The 15995-nt window shown below is 44.7% G+C and overlaps 1 protein-coding gene across 2 annotated transcripts in view; it reads right to left on the reverse strand.

Annotated features, from left to right (window-relative positions):
* MELK (maternal embryonic leucine zipper kinase) overlaps positions 1-15995 on the reverse strand; it is a 79771-nt gene that overhangs the window by 20973 nt on the left and 42803 nt on the right. For both annotated transcript variants that reach the window (XM_040420353.1, XM_040420354.1), the window contains 3 exons: positions 8629-8757; positions 8213-8350; positions 7446-7659 (listed from right to left, as the gene is read on the reverse strand). In XM_040420353.1, coding sequence (XP_040276287.1) covers positions 7446-7659; positions 8213-8350; positions 8629-8757 — 481 coding nt within the window. The remainder of the gene's footprint in view (positions 1-7445; positions 7660-8212; positions 8351-8628; positions 8758-15995) is intronic.

The raw sequence follows: 15995 nt of genomic DNA on the forward strand, positions 1-15995 counted from the left end.
ATATAAGTTTAAATCACCCCTCTTTCCGTATATAAAAAAAAATAAAAAAATAATATGATAAAAAAAAATGATCAAAAAAGCCACACGCCAAAATGGTATCAATAAAAACTACAGATTGTCGTGGGAACAAAACCTGTAAAACTGGAAGAATTTTTTCCCACCCAATTCAGAATTTGTTTCCCGCTTTCTACTACATTGTATGCCATAATAAATGGTGGCATTAGAAAGTACAACTTGTCCCGCAAAAAATAAGCCCTCATATGACTGAATGAAAAAATGAAAAGTTACGGTTAAGCAACATAGGGAAGAAAAATGAAAAACGCAAAAACAAAAATATCTCCGGTATCCTAAGGGTTAATGGAAGACGACTGAGGAGTAAACCACTGTTGAAGACTAAATAAAAAAACTGGATTTTGCCAAAATGCATATTGACAAGCCACAAAGCTTCTGGAAAAATGTCCTTTAACCGCCTCACGTCCGCCCATAGACTATAAACGTCATATGGGTGGACGTCTATTTCTGACAGCACGTTTTAAAACGTCCTGTCAGAAATAGCAGCTGCACGCTAATCGTGCAGCTGCTGATCGGGTTGCCCGCTGTCAGTGACAGCAGGGCAACCCTAAGACAAGGCAGGGACAGTGCCCAGGTGTCCCTGCCTTCACGATCGCTGCAGACACAGCGCTCACCGAGTTGCTTCCTGTTCCGGCCCGGCGGTCATGTGACCGCCGTGACCGGAGTGTGCAGGAGCTGTGTGAGGTCTCTCAGAGACCTCGATCAGCCCTGCACTGAGGCTGTACAGCGCTGGATTGCTGCTGTACAGCCTCTATAGGGGTGCATTTGTCCTGTAACTGGGGCTACTATGTCAGCCCCAGTTACAGGAGAAATCAACTGTGAAAAAAAAAAGAAAAAAAGTGAAGCAAATGTCCCCCAGAGGTCTTGTATGACCTTATGGGGGACGAAAAGTGTAAAAAAATAAAAATAAAGGGTTGAAAAAAAAAAAATAAATAAAATAAAGTTTCACATGTAAAAAAAAAAAAAGTTCCCAAGTTAGGAATAAAAAAAAAAAAAAAAAATTAAAATAGAAAAAATAAAATAGACATATTTGGTATTGCCGCGTCCGTAAAAACCAGCTCTATAAAAATATCACATGACCTAACCCCTCGGGTGAACACCGTAAAAAAAAAAAAAAAAGTCAAAACAAGCAATTTTTGTCACCTTGCATCACAAAAGGTGCAACACCAAGTGATCAAAAATGCGTATGTCCCACAAAATAGTACCAATAAAACCGTCACCTCATCCCGCAAAAAATGAGCCCCTACATAAGAAAATCTCTCAAAAAATAAAAAAACTATAGCTCTCAGAACATGGACACATTAAAACATAATTTTTTTGTTTCAAAAATGCTATTATTGTGTAAAACTTTAATAAATGAGAAAAAGTATACATATTAGGTATCGCCACGTCCGTAACAATCTGCTCTATAAAAATGTCACTTGACTGAACCCCTCAGGTGAACGCTGTAAAAATAAATAAATAGAAACTGTGCTAAAACAACCAATTTTTTGGTCACCTTGCCCCATAAAGTGTTATAATGAATGATCAAAAAATCATATGTACCCAAAAATAGTACTAATAAAACTGGCACCTTATCCCCTAGTTTCCAAAATGGGGTCACTTCTTGGGAGTTTCTACTGTAAGGGTGCATCAGGGGGCTTCAAATGGGACATGGCATCTAAAAACCATGTGGAGTTCCTTTTCTTCTGCGCCCTGCCGTGTGCCCATACAGCAGTTTATGACCACATGTGGGGTGTTTCTGTAAACCGCAGAATCTGGGTAATAAATATTGAGTTTTGTTTGGCTGTTAACCATCGATGTGTTAAAGAAAAAAATTTATTAAAATGGAAAATCTGCCAAAAAAGTGAAATTTAAAAATTTGATCTCCATTTTCCTTTAATTCTTGTGGAACGCCTAAAGGGTTAACAAAGTTTGTAAAATCGGTTTTGAATACCTTGAGGGGTGTAGTTTCTACAATGGGGTCATTTATGGGGGTATCCACTATGTAGGCCCCACAAAGTGACTTCAGACCTGAACTGGTCCTTATAAAGTGGGTTTTGGCAATTTTCTTATAAATTTGAAGAATTGCTTATAAACTTCTAAGCCTTCTAACGTCCTAAAAAAATAAAATGACATTTCCAAAATGATGCCAACATAAAGTCGACATATGGGGGATGTTAAATAATAAATATTTTATGAGGTATCACTTTCTGTTTTAGAAGCAGAGAAATTGAAATTTAGAAAATTGCGAATTTTTCAAATTTTTGTGTAAATTTGGGATTTTTTCATAAATAAAGGTGAAATATTTTGACTCAAATTTATGACCATCATGAAGTACAATGTGTTACGAGAAAACAATCTCTGAATGACTTGGATAAAGGCGTTCCAAAGTTATTACCACATAAAGTGAGATATGTCAGTTTTGCAAAATTTGGCCTGGTCAGGAAGGGGGCAAATGGCCCAGATGGGAAGTGGTTAAACAGATGTGAGAAGACTGGAGCTTTTTGGAAAGTCACATCAGCTCTATGTTCACTCAGAAATGAAGCATACAAGGAAAAGAACACTTCTGTGAAACATGGAGGAGGTTCGGTTATGTTTTGGGGCTGCTATGCTGCATCTGGCACAGGGCGCCTTAAAGGGAACCTGTCATCAACTTTATGCTGCCCATACTAACAGCAGAATAAAGTAGAGACAGGCGAGTTGATTTCAGCGGTCTGTCATTAAAAAGTTAAAGAGGACCTTTCACTAGATTAAAAAATCTAAACTAACTATACAGACATGTAGAGCGGCACCCAGGGATCCCCCTGCACTTACAATTATCCATGGGCGCCGCTCAGTTCTCCCGGTATAGGCTCCGGTATCTTCATATGTTAGGCTCCACCCAGTGGAACCTGCCGACGTCTCCTTCTCCTATGCTGTAGCGCTGGCCAATCGCAGCGCTCAGCTCATAGCCTGAGAGGTTTTTTTTCTCTCTCAGGCTATGACCTGAGCGCAGCGATTGGCCAGCGCTACAGCATGGGAGAAAGAGACGCCGGCAGGTTCCACTGGGTGGAGCCTAACATATGAAGACATTGAAGGCTATACCGGGAGAACGGAGCGGCGCCCAGGGATAATAGTAAGTGCAGGGGGATCCCTGGGCGCCGCTCTCCATGTCTGTATACTTAGTTTAGATTTTTTTTATCTAGTGAAAGGTCCTCTTTAAGAGTTAGTGGTTGCCGAGAACCAACATCACAATCATTGCAGACTGGGCCTGGAAAAGAGTCATGGCCACCTGAGAAGAGTCATTGTTATTCACGAATTTCTGCTCTTCCTGCCCACCTGCTGATGACTGACAGTCTTCTACCTAGTTTTCTCCCTATCTGCCAATCATCAGCAGATGGGGAGCAGGAGATTAGGAATAACCAGGACTCTTCTCAGGTAGATTTAACTCTTCTCAAGGCCTGGGCTGCAATGATTATGATGCTGGTTCTCAGAAACCACTGACTTTTAGCTCATGAGTGACACACCGCTGAAATCAGCATTTCTGTCACCAATTTATACTGCCCTCAGTGAGGTCAGCAGAAAGTTGATGACAGGCTCCCTTTAAAGAGGACCTTTCACCGGATTTTATTAAATGAAATAAGTACCTGTACTTGCGGGGCACTGCCCGCTGATGCTGCCACCCTGCCTGTTTTGTTAAAATAGCGCTTCTATACCGCGCTGTGCCCCCGGTATTTTCCCCGGGGGGCGCCGCACAGCGTAGGTGCGCCATTTTAACAAAACAGGTACCCATTTTAAAATTAAAAAAATCTGGTGAAAGGTCCTCTTTAAATCTGTGCAGGGTACAATGAAATATCAGGACTATTAGGGCATTCTAGAGGGAAATGTGCTGCCCAGTGTCAGAAAGCTTGGTAGGGGTCGCAGGCCATGGGTCCTGCAACTGGATAATGAGCCAAAACACACAACTAAACACAACCAAGGATGGCTAAGAGCAAAGCATTGGACTATTCTGATGTGGCCTTCTATGAGCTCGGATCTAACTCCTAGTGAACATCTGTGGAAGGAGCAGAAACATGCAGTCTGGAGAAGGCACCCTTCAAACCTGAGACAGCTGAAGCAGTTTACTCACAAGGAGAGGGACAAAATACCTGTGGACCGGTGCAGAAGTCTCATTGAGAGTTACAGAAATCGCTGAATTGCCTCAAAAGCATGTGCAACAAATTATTAAGTCAAGGGTACCATCCTTTTTGTCCAGGCCAGTTTCAATTCAAAAGCAATGTCTAATGTTCAGTAAATTTTTTTATTTATTACTTTTGCCAGTTTCAAGTTAATTTGAGTGACCATTGTGGGTTCGCTTTCTTTAATGGAAGAGTACTAACAATTTTGTCCACATGTGTAGATGCTTGCTAAATCAAGACTAAGTGAATATGGCCACTAGAGGGCACACATTCTTCATGTAAGCCAGTTCAATTATCATCTTTACGCTGCAAGAGCATGAAGTCAAGAGGGGCCTAGTGCCAGCACAGCTAGGACTACACTTTGGATTCGCAAAAAATATGGATGATATCCGTGTGCATTCCGTATTTTGCGAACAATAATAGGACATGTTCTATCTTTTTGCGGAACGGAAATACAGAAATGGAATGCACATGGAGTACCTTGTTTTTTTTGCAGACCCTTTGAAATGAATGATTCCGTATACGGTCCACAAAAAAAAAAAACACGGAACGGACACTGGATGGAAATACGTTCGTGTGGAAGTAGGGTTGGGCGATATACCGGTATCACGATATACCGCGGTATTAAAAAAACGGCGATATGGCGATATCGCCCTTTCCTAAATACCGCGGTATGTCGTGACGTCATAGAAGCGGTCATGTGCGCTGACCGCTTCTAAATCTGCGGCCGCCCGCCCCAGCATGAACCGATACGGGACATTTGCAGAGTACTTGTACTCGTGCAAATGTCCCCGTTACCTGCTGGCCGCTTGCGGCGGCGCTCTTAGCAGTTCGGCCGGCGTGGGGGAGGGAAGGAATTCTGTCACTCGCATTTCCTGCACCCGACCTCTGAGAGGACGCTGTGATCAGCGCAATTAACCCCTCAGGTGATCACAGCGTCCTCTCAGAGGTCGGGTGCCGGGAATGTTCTTAAGTCCCTGCATTATAGCATTAGCAATGCGCCGCACAGACAGAAGATGGAGCGCCCGGCGGCCACGACTTACGTGAGTATAATGCTGCTCACTAACATACCATGGCAGCCAGGGCTTCAGTAGCGTCCTGGCTACCATGGTAACCGATCGGAGCCCCAGCATTACACTGCTGGGACTCCGATCGGAACTGCAAACTGCCACCAATGATGGGGGGGAGGGGGACCCTGTGGCCTCCAATGATTAATACTGGGGAGGGAGGGAGGAGGGGGGCCCACTGCCACCAATGATGGGGGGTCGACCCTGTGGCCTCCAATGATTAATACTGGGGAGGGAGGGAGGAGGGGGGCCCACTGCCAACAATGATGGGGGGAGGACCCTGTGGCCTCTAATGATTAATACTGGGGAAGGAGGGGGGGCCCACTGCCACCAATGATGGGGGGAGGACCCTGTGGCCTCTAATGATTAATACTGGGGAAGGAGGGGGGGGCCCACTGCCACCAATGATGGGGGGATGACCCTGTGGCCTCCAATGATTAATACTGGGGAGGGGGGGCCCACTGCCACCAATGATGGGAGGGGGACCCTGTGGCCACTGCCACCAATGATTAATACTAGGGGGTGGGGGTGGAGTTACCAGAGGGGGCTGATAAGAGGGAGAGGCTGGGAGGCACATGAGGGGCTGATCAGAGGCTGGGGGCTGTTTTTTGGACTTTTGGTCAGTGGTCACAAAATGTGTTATTTATTTAATTGTTATAATTGGTATCAGTGAGTACTTAAATAAGAGTATCGGTACTCGGTCTAAAAAAAAAATTGTATCGGGACATCCCTACTATAAACCACTCGTTCTGGTACAGAATTAACCCTGTAATGTTTTGTTACTAGAAGTCAATTGACTAGTTACAGATACCCGAAATGGTGAAAAATGACATATAAAAGTATAACAATTAACGTCTCCTTGTGGCTGCCCCCATACAGTATACGGCAACGTCTCCTTGTGGCTGCCCGACTGCCCCCATACAGTGTAACGTCTCCTTGTGGCTGCCCGGCTGCCCCCATACAGTATAACGGCTCCTTGTGGCTGCCCCATACAGTATAACGGCTCCTTGTGGCCCCAAGTGTTTTTTTCTTCTAAATGGGCATTTATCGCGATATATATCGTTATCGCGATAAATTTCTTAATATCGTTATCGTGGGAATATTTTTGATATCGTCCAACCCTATGTGGAAGAGGCCTAAGTGCTGCATACAGTAGTAAACTGCAGCAATCTCAGTGTCAGATTGAAAGCTGGTTCACATATCAGTGATTTCCAGCAGTGATTGTGAGCCAAAACAGTTCTGGGTCAAAAACACAAAACAGGTGCAAAATTTTTTATATTTATCTCAGTGTTGGCTCTAGTCCTGGTTTGGGCTCACAGGCAGGAGGCTCTGTCTCCTAATACATAGCTTTGAGCAGCCCACAGCTCAGAATGTGGCTGGTCCGTGAAGCTACTTAAAAGCAGAATCTGTTGTGCAATGTATTTAAAAAAACTATTAGGGTAGGGCTAGACATCGACCTTGGTCTAGCTATAGAAAGGAATGGGATCACAGCACTCCTGGAACATTTGCAGTGACCGCAAAAAAAAAAAAAAAAAAAACACACAACTCACTTTTTGTTTTCTGCGATCCTGGGGTTGCGGTTAACACGCAAGTCACGCTGCGACCCATTCATTTCTATGGCTCCCCTGCTACATGTGATATTTGGGGTGTGATGGCTGATGCATAACCCAGATTGTCATGTAGTCCTACCATTCCACAGCACACTCCTACCCAATCGTTTTTTCCACACGATTGATGGCACACTTCAAAGGGGTAGTGCCAAGTTTAAGTCATTTCCTATCCACAGGACAAGGAATGATTGGTGGAGGTCTACATGATAGGATCCTCAAGAATTTGGGTTCTGGCCCAATGCCTTGGTGTAGAGGCAATCTGCACTTGTCCTGCCGCTCTATTCATTCTCTATGGGACCGTCCGAGAGAATGAATGGGGGAGCAGGACCCCCCATTCACAGGATCGGTTATTGGTCCAAACTGGACCCCCACGATCAGTAAGTTAATGTAAGTTATTACCCTACGGTTAAGTGATCACTTGAAAACATGGAACAACAACTTTTAAAAACTACTATTCTACAGTAACTAGATTTAAAAGGTTAAAAAAATAAAATAAAAACACAAAACACACACACAAACTGTGGTCAAAGATATATGCAAAAAAACAAAAAAACTACCTTTCCCAGGCAGCAGAATATTGTTGTTGGGGGTGGTCAGTATGCCTTTCTTCTTAGTAATAGGAGTCCAAGGTGCTGGATGCAAGAACGGACCTTCGTTCTTGGATAGCTTTGAGTCAGAGTTTTCTTTATCTTCTTTTACTCGAGTCTTTTGCTTCATTGGTGTTGAAGGCTCAGAATCAACACTGCCCAATTCAGCACGAAACTTAGTGCGCTACACGAACAACACAAAGAAGTCAGCCCAAATTTAAAGGGATATTTTAGTAATTTTAATAGGATAAGGGACAAATATTAGATTGGTGTAGGTCCTGACACAGGGCCCCACTTCTCCCCACCATGAACCAATGGAGCAGCAGGTTGAGCATGTGCACTGCTGCTCAGAATGGTTGGGGTCCCATCGTTGGGTTAATGCGACATCAGAATACCCCTCTAAGGCTACCTGCACACAGTTGCGGGAATGCTTGCAGAAATTCCACGTCAATTTCTGCACGAAATCTGCATGTTTTGCTTGGACTTGACCTGGATATGATGCGATTTTGCAACTGATCTCATCCTTCTATTGAAAAAGGGTGAAATCCACCCCAAAAATGACAAACAGTTGACATGCTGTGGATTTCTAAAACTAAATCTTTACTGGTAGTGTACTACGCACAGTTTTTACCCACACGAGAATCCATGTGGAAAAACTGCACACAATCTGCAACACGTACAAGTAGTCTAAGATTACTGTTCAACCCACACGTCCAATTCGGACGACTGCTATATACCTCTTTAATGGTAATCGGTTCTATGCCACTACATGTGCAGTCTTCAAAAAACAGCTCATCATCTGAGAACTCCATGGATCCAAACACGTACGGGAGTTCATTATTATCCGCCTCGTCAAAACTCAACTTATTCCGTGCCTGTTAAAAGTACATTTAAAAAAAATTAATCATAAGATGTGCCATGTACAAAACTAAAATAACTGACATTATGAAATATATTGTTGAATAAAAGTATAAGCCAAATTGGAGTTCTTACTTTTATTAGCCAACTGTAGATGCAGGTATTCTATAATACTGTAAAAATTCACTTCTACTGGCCAGATTCAATTAAAATCTACCACCAAAATACCGCTGATATACAGTGCATATAAGGAGGATTAATTAGAGAATTACTTCTATTTAGACAAATCACATACCCTAAGCTCCTTAAATCTTGAACCACAGGGCTCCACAGCAGCTGAAGAGCGTACCAAACGAACAGGCTTCCCACGGTTTTTCTTAGTTTGAAGCAGTAGATAAGTGGCTGTTGTGTGATCATAATTCCACTAGAATTGAATAATACGCAAATCAAAATGGTTCAAGGCCAAAAAATAAATAATTTTTTTCATCACAGCACAATATTAGCGCAAAGGAACTCTCACACATTGCAAAAATTGGATTTTGCTGACTGTGGTAAAATTGGGCAGTTATTGTGGCATTGTACTTAGGGAAAAGTTTTGATATATCAGGTGTATCAAAAGATTTGATCAATAGGGGTCTAAGCGCAGAGAACCCTGGCGATCGCTAGTATGAGGAGAGAGAAGCTCTCATCTAGCGCACTCACTGCAGGAGATCGACTCAACAGAGTCTACGGACCTGTCTCCATTCCATATTCCATCTCCTGCAGAAGGGAGGGTGGGCTAACTTGAAATTATCAGAATACCCCATAACCTAAAAAAAGTTTCCTCAAAGAATAGTGCCACTTTAGGCTACTTTCACACTTGCGGTCGGTGCGGATCCGTCTGGTATCTGCACAGACGGATCCGCACCTATAATGCAAACGCTTGCATCCGTTCAGAACGGATCCGTCTGCATAACAGCTTTTTCAGATCTGAGTTTTCACATCGTGAAAACTCAGATCCGACAGTATATTCTAACAGAGGCGTTCCCATGGTGATGGGGACGCTTCAAGTTAAAATATACCATTGGATTGGAGAAAACTCAGATCCGATGGTATATTAATAGGGACTCCTGACTTTACATTGAAAGTCAATGGGGGACAGATCCGTTTGCAATTGCACCATATTGCGTCAACGTCAAACGGATCCGTCCCCATTGACTTGCATTGTAAGTCAGGACGGATTCGTTTGGCTCCGCACGGCCAGGCGGACACCAAAACGACATTTTTTTCATGTCCGTGGATCCTCCAAAAATCAAGGAAGACCCACGGACGAAAAAACGGCCACGGAACAACGGAAATCCGTTTGGGGACCGCAAAAAAAAACCGTCGTGTGCATGAGGCCTAACTGTCAATAAAATGTTTAAAAACAAAATACACAAAACAAGGACACCACAAGAAGATGCAAAACCCCTACATGCTGGTATGAAACTATACCAAACACACAGATGGCATGTTAAAAGGAGGTGGTCTTCACACATAATAAATGGGATTATTTCTGTATATCATGTACAACACAGAACACACACCAATAAAACATTTAATGGTGTGGTCTGTACTGTACATAATCTTTAGATACAATAAAATTTGATTTTTTTCTATAAGGCCTCCTGCACACGAACATTGTTTGTTCCGTTTACGCTACGACCGCGGTATGGAAAGGGTTAAACAGCTGACAGACCGCGGTATGGAAAGGGTTAAACAGCTGACGGACTGCGGTATGGAAAGGGTTAAACAGCTGACATCGCATCACAGATATCAGCCGTTTATACCAGGGTGTCAGCAATGTGCTGACACCCTGGTATACCACCCCCCCTGCACCTCCCACCAGGATAAAATCATTCAGGGGTGCAGGGGGGGGGTGAAACATATGTATTTTAGAAATACAAAAGTTTCTGATCCCCGCTGGATCAGAAACTGCAGAAAGCGCAACAAACCGCAGGTCTGAATTGACCTGCGGTTTGTTGCGATCGCCGACATGGGGGGGCGGGGTTCACGGGAGACTCCCCCCCCCCCCGCGCATTTAGCAGAGGTGCCTGCTCAATGATTTGAGCAGGCACCTTGTTCTGATCACAGCCGGCCTGGCGGCAGTGATCGGAACAACACATGGCGTAGCGGTACGTCATGTGTCCTTAAGGACTCGGGAAACATGCCGTACCGATAAGTCATGTGTCCTTAAGGGGTTAAAAGGGAACTTGTCACCTGGATTTAGGGTATAGAGCTGAGGACATGGGCTGCTAGATCGCCGCTAGCGCATCCGCAATACCCAGTCCCCATAGCTCTCTGTGCTTTTATGGTGTCAAAAAAACAAAAACAATTTTATAGATATGTAAATGAAGCTTAGATGAGTCCTGTCTCCACCATGCTTGAGAGAGGAGTCCAGCGTTCTCTGACAGAGCACAGCCAAGCCTACTGTGAAGGAGCCCGGCACTGCCCCTCATCCTCCGAATCTCCTCCTTGCTCCCCACGTCACAAAGCTAGAGCGCCGTATGTGAGCTAGCGCATGCACAGTTCGTTCCCTGAGGCTGATGCCAGCACAGGGAAGGAACACTATGCCGACACTGCACATGCGCTAGCTCGAGCATCGCAAAATTACGGCGCTCTAGCTTTGTGACATCGGGGAGCAAGTAGGTGATTCGGAGTATGCGGGGTAGTGCTGGGCTCCTTCACAGTGGGTATGGCTGGGCTCCGGAAAAGTTAGTAGCCTCATTAATATACATCAGAGCTGAACCAGGACATACCCATAATCTCACCCAGGCAGCACCCCTGACTTGAGCATCGGAGCAGTTTATGCTCCGATGCTCCCCCTTTCCGTGTGCAGGATTCTGAAATGGCTCTTTTATTTACTATAACACACTGCCGGGCGGAGGCTTCAGCCCGGCAGCGTGTTCGGTGACGTCACCGGCTCTGATGGGTGGGCTTTAGCGCTGCCCTAGCAGTTTTACATGCTAGGGCGGCGCTAAGGCCCGCCCATCAGTGCCAGTGACATCACTGGGCTCACTGCTGGGCGGAAGCCTCCGCCTGGCAGCCCGAAGGAGAGCTCGGTTCGTCACCGGAACTCCACAAAATGCCTTTGAACTGCTCCGATGCTCTTGTCAGGGGGGCTGCCTGGGTGAAATTCTGGGTATCTGAGTTCATCTGTGAACCCGGACAACCCCTTTAATATAAGGATATACTGGCTAAAGTCTTTATTAAAAGGGAACCCGTTGCCTCTAAAAACCATCCCAAGCCACTAGCAGTACCTGAGAGTAGCCAGCAGAGCGTTTCTGATTATCATTTTCTTCCTGAAGGCAGATGCAGCAAAAGCTCAGAAAATTTTCTTTTATCTCCTGCCCATGCATTTTTATAGTCATGATTGAAGTCAAGGTAACCGCGTCCCCTTACCTGCCCCTTCGCTGTGACTGACAGCTATAATACACCAGAGTTCGGCTGGGTTTGTCGAACTGCCGACTGTCAGTCGCAGGCGAAGGGGCAGGGAGGGGGGGGGGGGGGCGCGGTCACCTTGACTTAAAGCATGACTAGAAAAACACACGGGCAGGGGGATAAAAGAACGGTTTTCAAAGCTTTTGCTGCATCTGCCTTTAGGAAGAAAATGATCGCCAGAAACACACTGCTGACTAGTCTCAGGTACTGCTGGCGGCTTGGGATGGTTTTTGGAAGTGACAGGCTCCCTATAACATCAGTGTGAGGGTTTAGTCAGATGTTACTGTTACTACACACCCCGCTACTATCTTCTAAGAGCCTTTACATTTGTCATATGATATGATTTTGATTATGTCTTCACAAATGTGCATCTAAACACTATTAAATACAATTATTGTTGTAGTTTTCCAGGTTGACCAGCAGGTGGCAGCAATGGCTTGGTAAGGAATTAGTTTTAGTTTAGTATATCTAGGCTGGAATGGATTATTCCAGCTTAGCTTCCCCTCTGTGGAGGTGTGGACTGTTCCCAGTCAGAGGCAGCATAGCCCACCCCCTGCTTGGGGTAGGGTGTGCGCATAGGAGTCCCCCTGCATAGGGAAAAAAGCCAGGATCTTGTCTCGGCTGAGACATTGATCACATACCCAGATTGAGCCCTGCAGCCTCAGCTGGATGACAAGAAAGCAGACAACCTCCAGAGTTTCAGGACCAAAGCATTCCCCGAGAGCCTGTGAGTAAAGTCCAGAGACCAGGAGAAGCCATATTCCTCCTCAGCTAATCAGTCCCCACAAAAGGAGAAGATAAAGAGAAGCACAGAAGATAAATTCCTGCTACAGTTTCAGAGCTACTAAGCAGACGTCTTATCCTGCGAGCTCCAGATTTATAGTGCAGAAGATTTATTCTTGCCAACCATTGCCAAAACCTGCTGGGACCAAAGACCAAAGCTGTATTCTGTTTAGATTCAAGTTATCAGTAAAGAAAAGATTGAACCTCATCTAAAAGGTCTGGACATGATTTTTGCTGCAAAAATCCTCTATTACTCCTACTATCACTACACTCAAATGTATTGCAAGCGAGCCAGGAGTCCAGCCGTACCCAGGTAGGAGACACCGTTGACACAATTACCAACACTGTTCTGCCCATTTTGTGCATAATAAATGTATGTAATGTGCTGTAAAGATTATACTGAAATGTTATGTTTGACGTTGCTGCCATCTAGTGGTCAAAGTTAGTTTCTACTTTGCCAGAACTTTACAGGAAGTGTATTTTTCTCAGAGTCAGAGGCAGTAACCTTTAACTTGGAACTGTATTTCCTCCATTTCATGACTGCTCCTGGATCTAGCAGGCTGCATGCAGAGGAGCTCTTGATCTATTCCTGGAACTGTATTTCCTCCATTTCATGACTGCTCCTGGGTCTAGCAGGCTGCATGCAGAGGAGCTCTTGATCTATTCCTGGACTTATGATAGAATTGTCTGTGAGTACTCTCACTGATGGAGTGAGGCTGCTGTATTATGTTTAATGTATTGACACATGTTTGTATTTTTTTCTGAATAACTTTGTAAAACTACAATATAAACCATACAGATCTGATGTCTCACGTTTCTTGACTTCTGAATTATTGTTAAGCTGTCTGACTAGTGTTATACAACAGTTCAATAACGCGAAGCAGAACAGTAAAAAGACAACCCACGTGGCGGCCTGGAATAAACTGAGACGCCATTACTGCAGCATGAGTCTAAGATCAGGAACAAAGTACCAGGCTGATGCCATGCTACCGCCGACACAGCAAGGCAGGGAGAACATTCCCATTGCCCAGCAAGACTATGCAAAGTCGCATGTGTCCAGAACTTCACGGGCTAGCAAGATGTCCTCAGCAAGTTCCTCAGCAGTTAGAGCTCGTGCCAAGGCAGAAGCTGCCCACGCCCAGCTACAGCACGCAGAAAAAGAAGCCATGATGATGCAGGAGTTAGCAGCAAAGAAAGCTGCCATAGCACAAGAGAAAGCAGCTAGGGAAGCTGCCATAGCACAAGAAGAAGCGGTTTTAGAATCAAAATTGCTCATCCTGCAGCTGCTGAAGCAGAGGCCGCTGCCTACATGGGAACAAGTCGGTCAGGAAGTGAAAAATCATATAAAGACTCAGAGTTCCAGAAAAACCTCTATTTTCTGCAGATCGTACAAGTGAGTACGTCCAGAACCTTACTGATGCGTATACAAAAAGGAACAGTCTCTTAAACCTGAAGCAAAGGAATTTAGGCAGAGATCAACATACCCCCTGAGCAGGCCCAATCAACCACATGAGGTCAGTGGCTGCCAGCAAACCAAGAATGAAGCACCAGAAACCCCTAAGAACAAAAAACTAATTTTCCCATCACCTCAACCTATAGATTACATGCGCGAACAACAATGTGCAGTGGATGTCACCAAATATCTCATCCGCAAAGAAATGGTTAGCTCAGGCTGTCTCCAATTTGATGACTGTCCTGAAAACTATTGGGCATGGAAATCTTCCTTTCTGAATGCCACTGAAGGTCTGAACTTATCACCAGCAGAAATGCTTAATTTAATGATAAAATGGCTTGGCACAAAGTCAGCAGAGCATGCTAAGAGGATGAGAAGAGCAAACCTGTTCAACTCTGCAACAGGACTCAACATGACCTTGAGAAGACTAGAAGAAACGTATGGACCCCCAGAGGTAATAGAAGGAGCACTGTTGAAAAAACTTGAAGTCTTTTCCAAGGTGGGCTACAGAAACAACGTGCGGCTACAAGAACTAAGTGATCTTCAACTAGAGATAGAATATGCCAAAGAGGGTGGCTACTTGCAAGGACTTTCGTATCTAGATACAGCTAGTGGCACTAATCCCATAGTAGAGAAACTACCCTCAAATCTGCAAGACAAGTGGATGTCTGTGGGAGGTAAATTCAAAGAAGATTATGGAGTCGCTTTTCCCCCTGTGTTTTCTAGGTTTGTCCAACAGCAAGCGAAAATCTGAAGTGATCCCAGTTTCGCCTTCACCACCAGCGGCAATCAATCACACAGACCTGAGAGACCTCACAGACCTCTCGGTAGGACCTATGTATCCACACACAAAACAGCTGTACCTTCAGAAGTCACAGACTACCAAAGCACCCACAAAAAGGTACACACCATAGAAAACCCTGATAGACATTGTCCAATACACAAAAAAAACCACATCCACTAAAGAAATGCAAAGGCTTTAGAAGCAAACCCATTGCAGAGCGGATGTCCTTCCTTAAACAAAACGGCATCTGTTTCAAGTGCTGCGGATCTACTTATCACATTGCCAAAGACTGCAAAATACCAGTAGAATGTGCAGAATGTGGCAGTGAGAGACACATTGCAGCTTTACACCCTGGCCCTGCTCCTGCCCCACTAGAGACTGTAGAAGCCAGGAAAGATCAGGGCAGGGCGCAACAAGAGACCCCACTCTCCTCTGTAATGTCTAATTGCACTGAAGTATGTGGACAAGGCAAGAGTGCACGATCATGCTCTAAAATCTGTCTAGTGACTGTGTATCCCACTGGCAAGAGAGAAAGGGCAGTGAAAATGTATGCAGTGCTAGATGAACAGAGCAACAGATCCCTTGCAAAGTCAGATTTCTTTGCTATCTTTAACCTTAAGGCAAGTGCAGTTCCATACACTAAGGACATGTGCAGGGACAATTGAAACCACAGGGAGAAGAGCTACTGACTTTACCATTGAATCCTTCAATAAGAAAGTGCAGTTCCCACTTCCTACCCTAGTAGTGTGTGGCATGATACCTGACAACAAAACTGAGATTCCATCTCCAGAAGTAGCTCATCACCACCCTCACCTCTGCTCAATTGCTCACCTTATCCCCGTTATTGAGCCAGATGTTTCTATCCTACTTCTTGGAAGAGACATCCTTCAGGTACACAAGGTACGCCAGCAAATCAATGGCCCCTATGCACAGAGACTGGACCTGGGGTGGGTCATTGTAGGAGAAGTTTGCCTTGGGACAGTGCACCAGCCTGACAACATTAGCACTTTGAAGATGTCTGTTAACAAATGGACGCACATCCCTTCTCAGTCCCTGTCACAACAACTTCATTGTCAAGGAAAGCTTTGGCAGGTCAACACAACACCGACTCTTCTACACTATATGGTAAAGAAGAAGTCAATTCCAACATTGAGACAGACAATCTAGGGATAACAGTATTTCA

Source organism: Bufo bufo, chromosome 2 (assembly GCF_905171765.1).
Source record: "Bufo bufo chromosome 2, aBufBuf1.1, whole genome shotgun sequence".
NCBI classification, from domain to species: domain Eukaryota; kingdom Metazoa; phylum Chordata; class Amphibia; order Anura; family Bufonidae; genus Bufo; species Bufo bufo.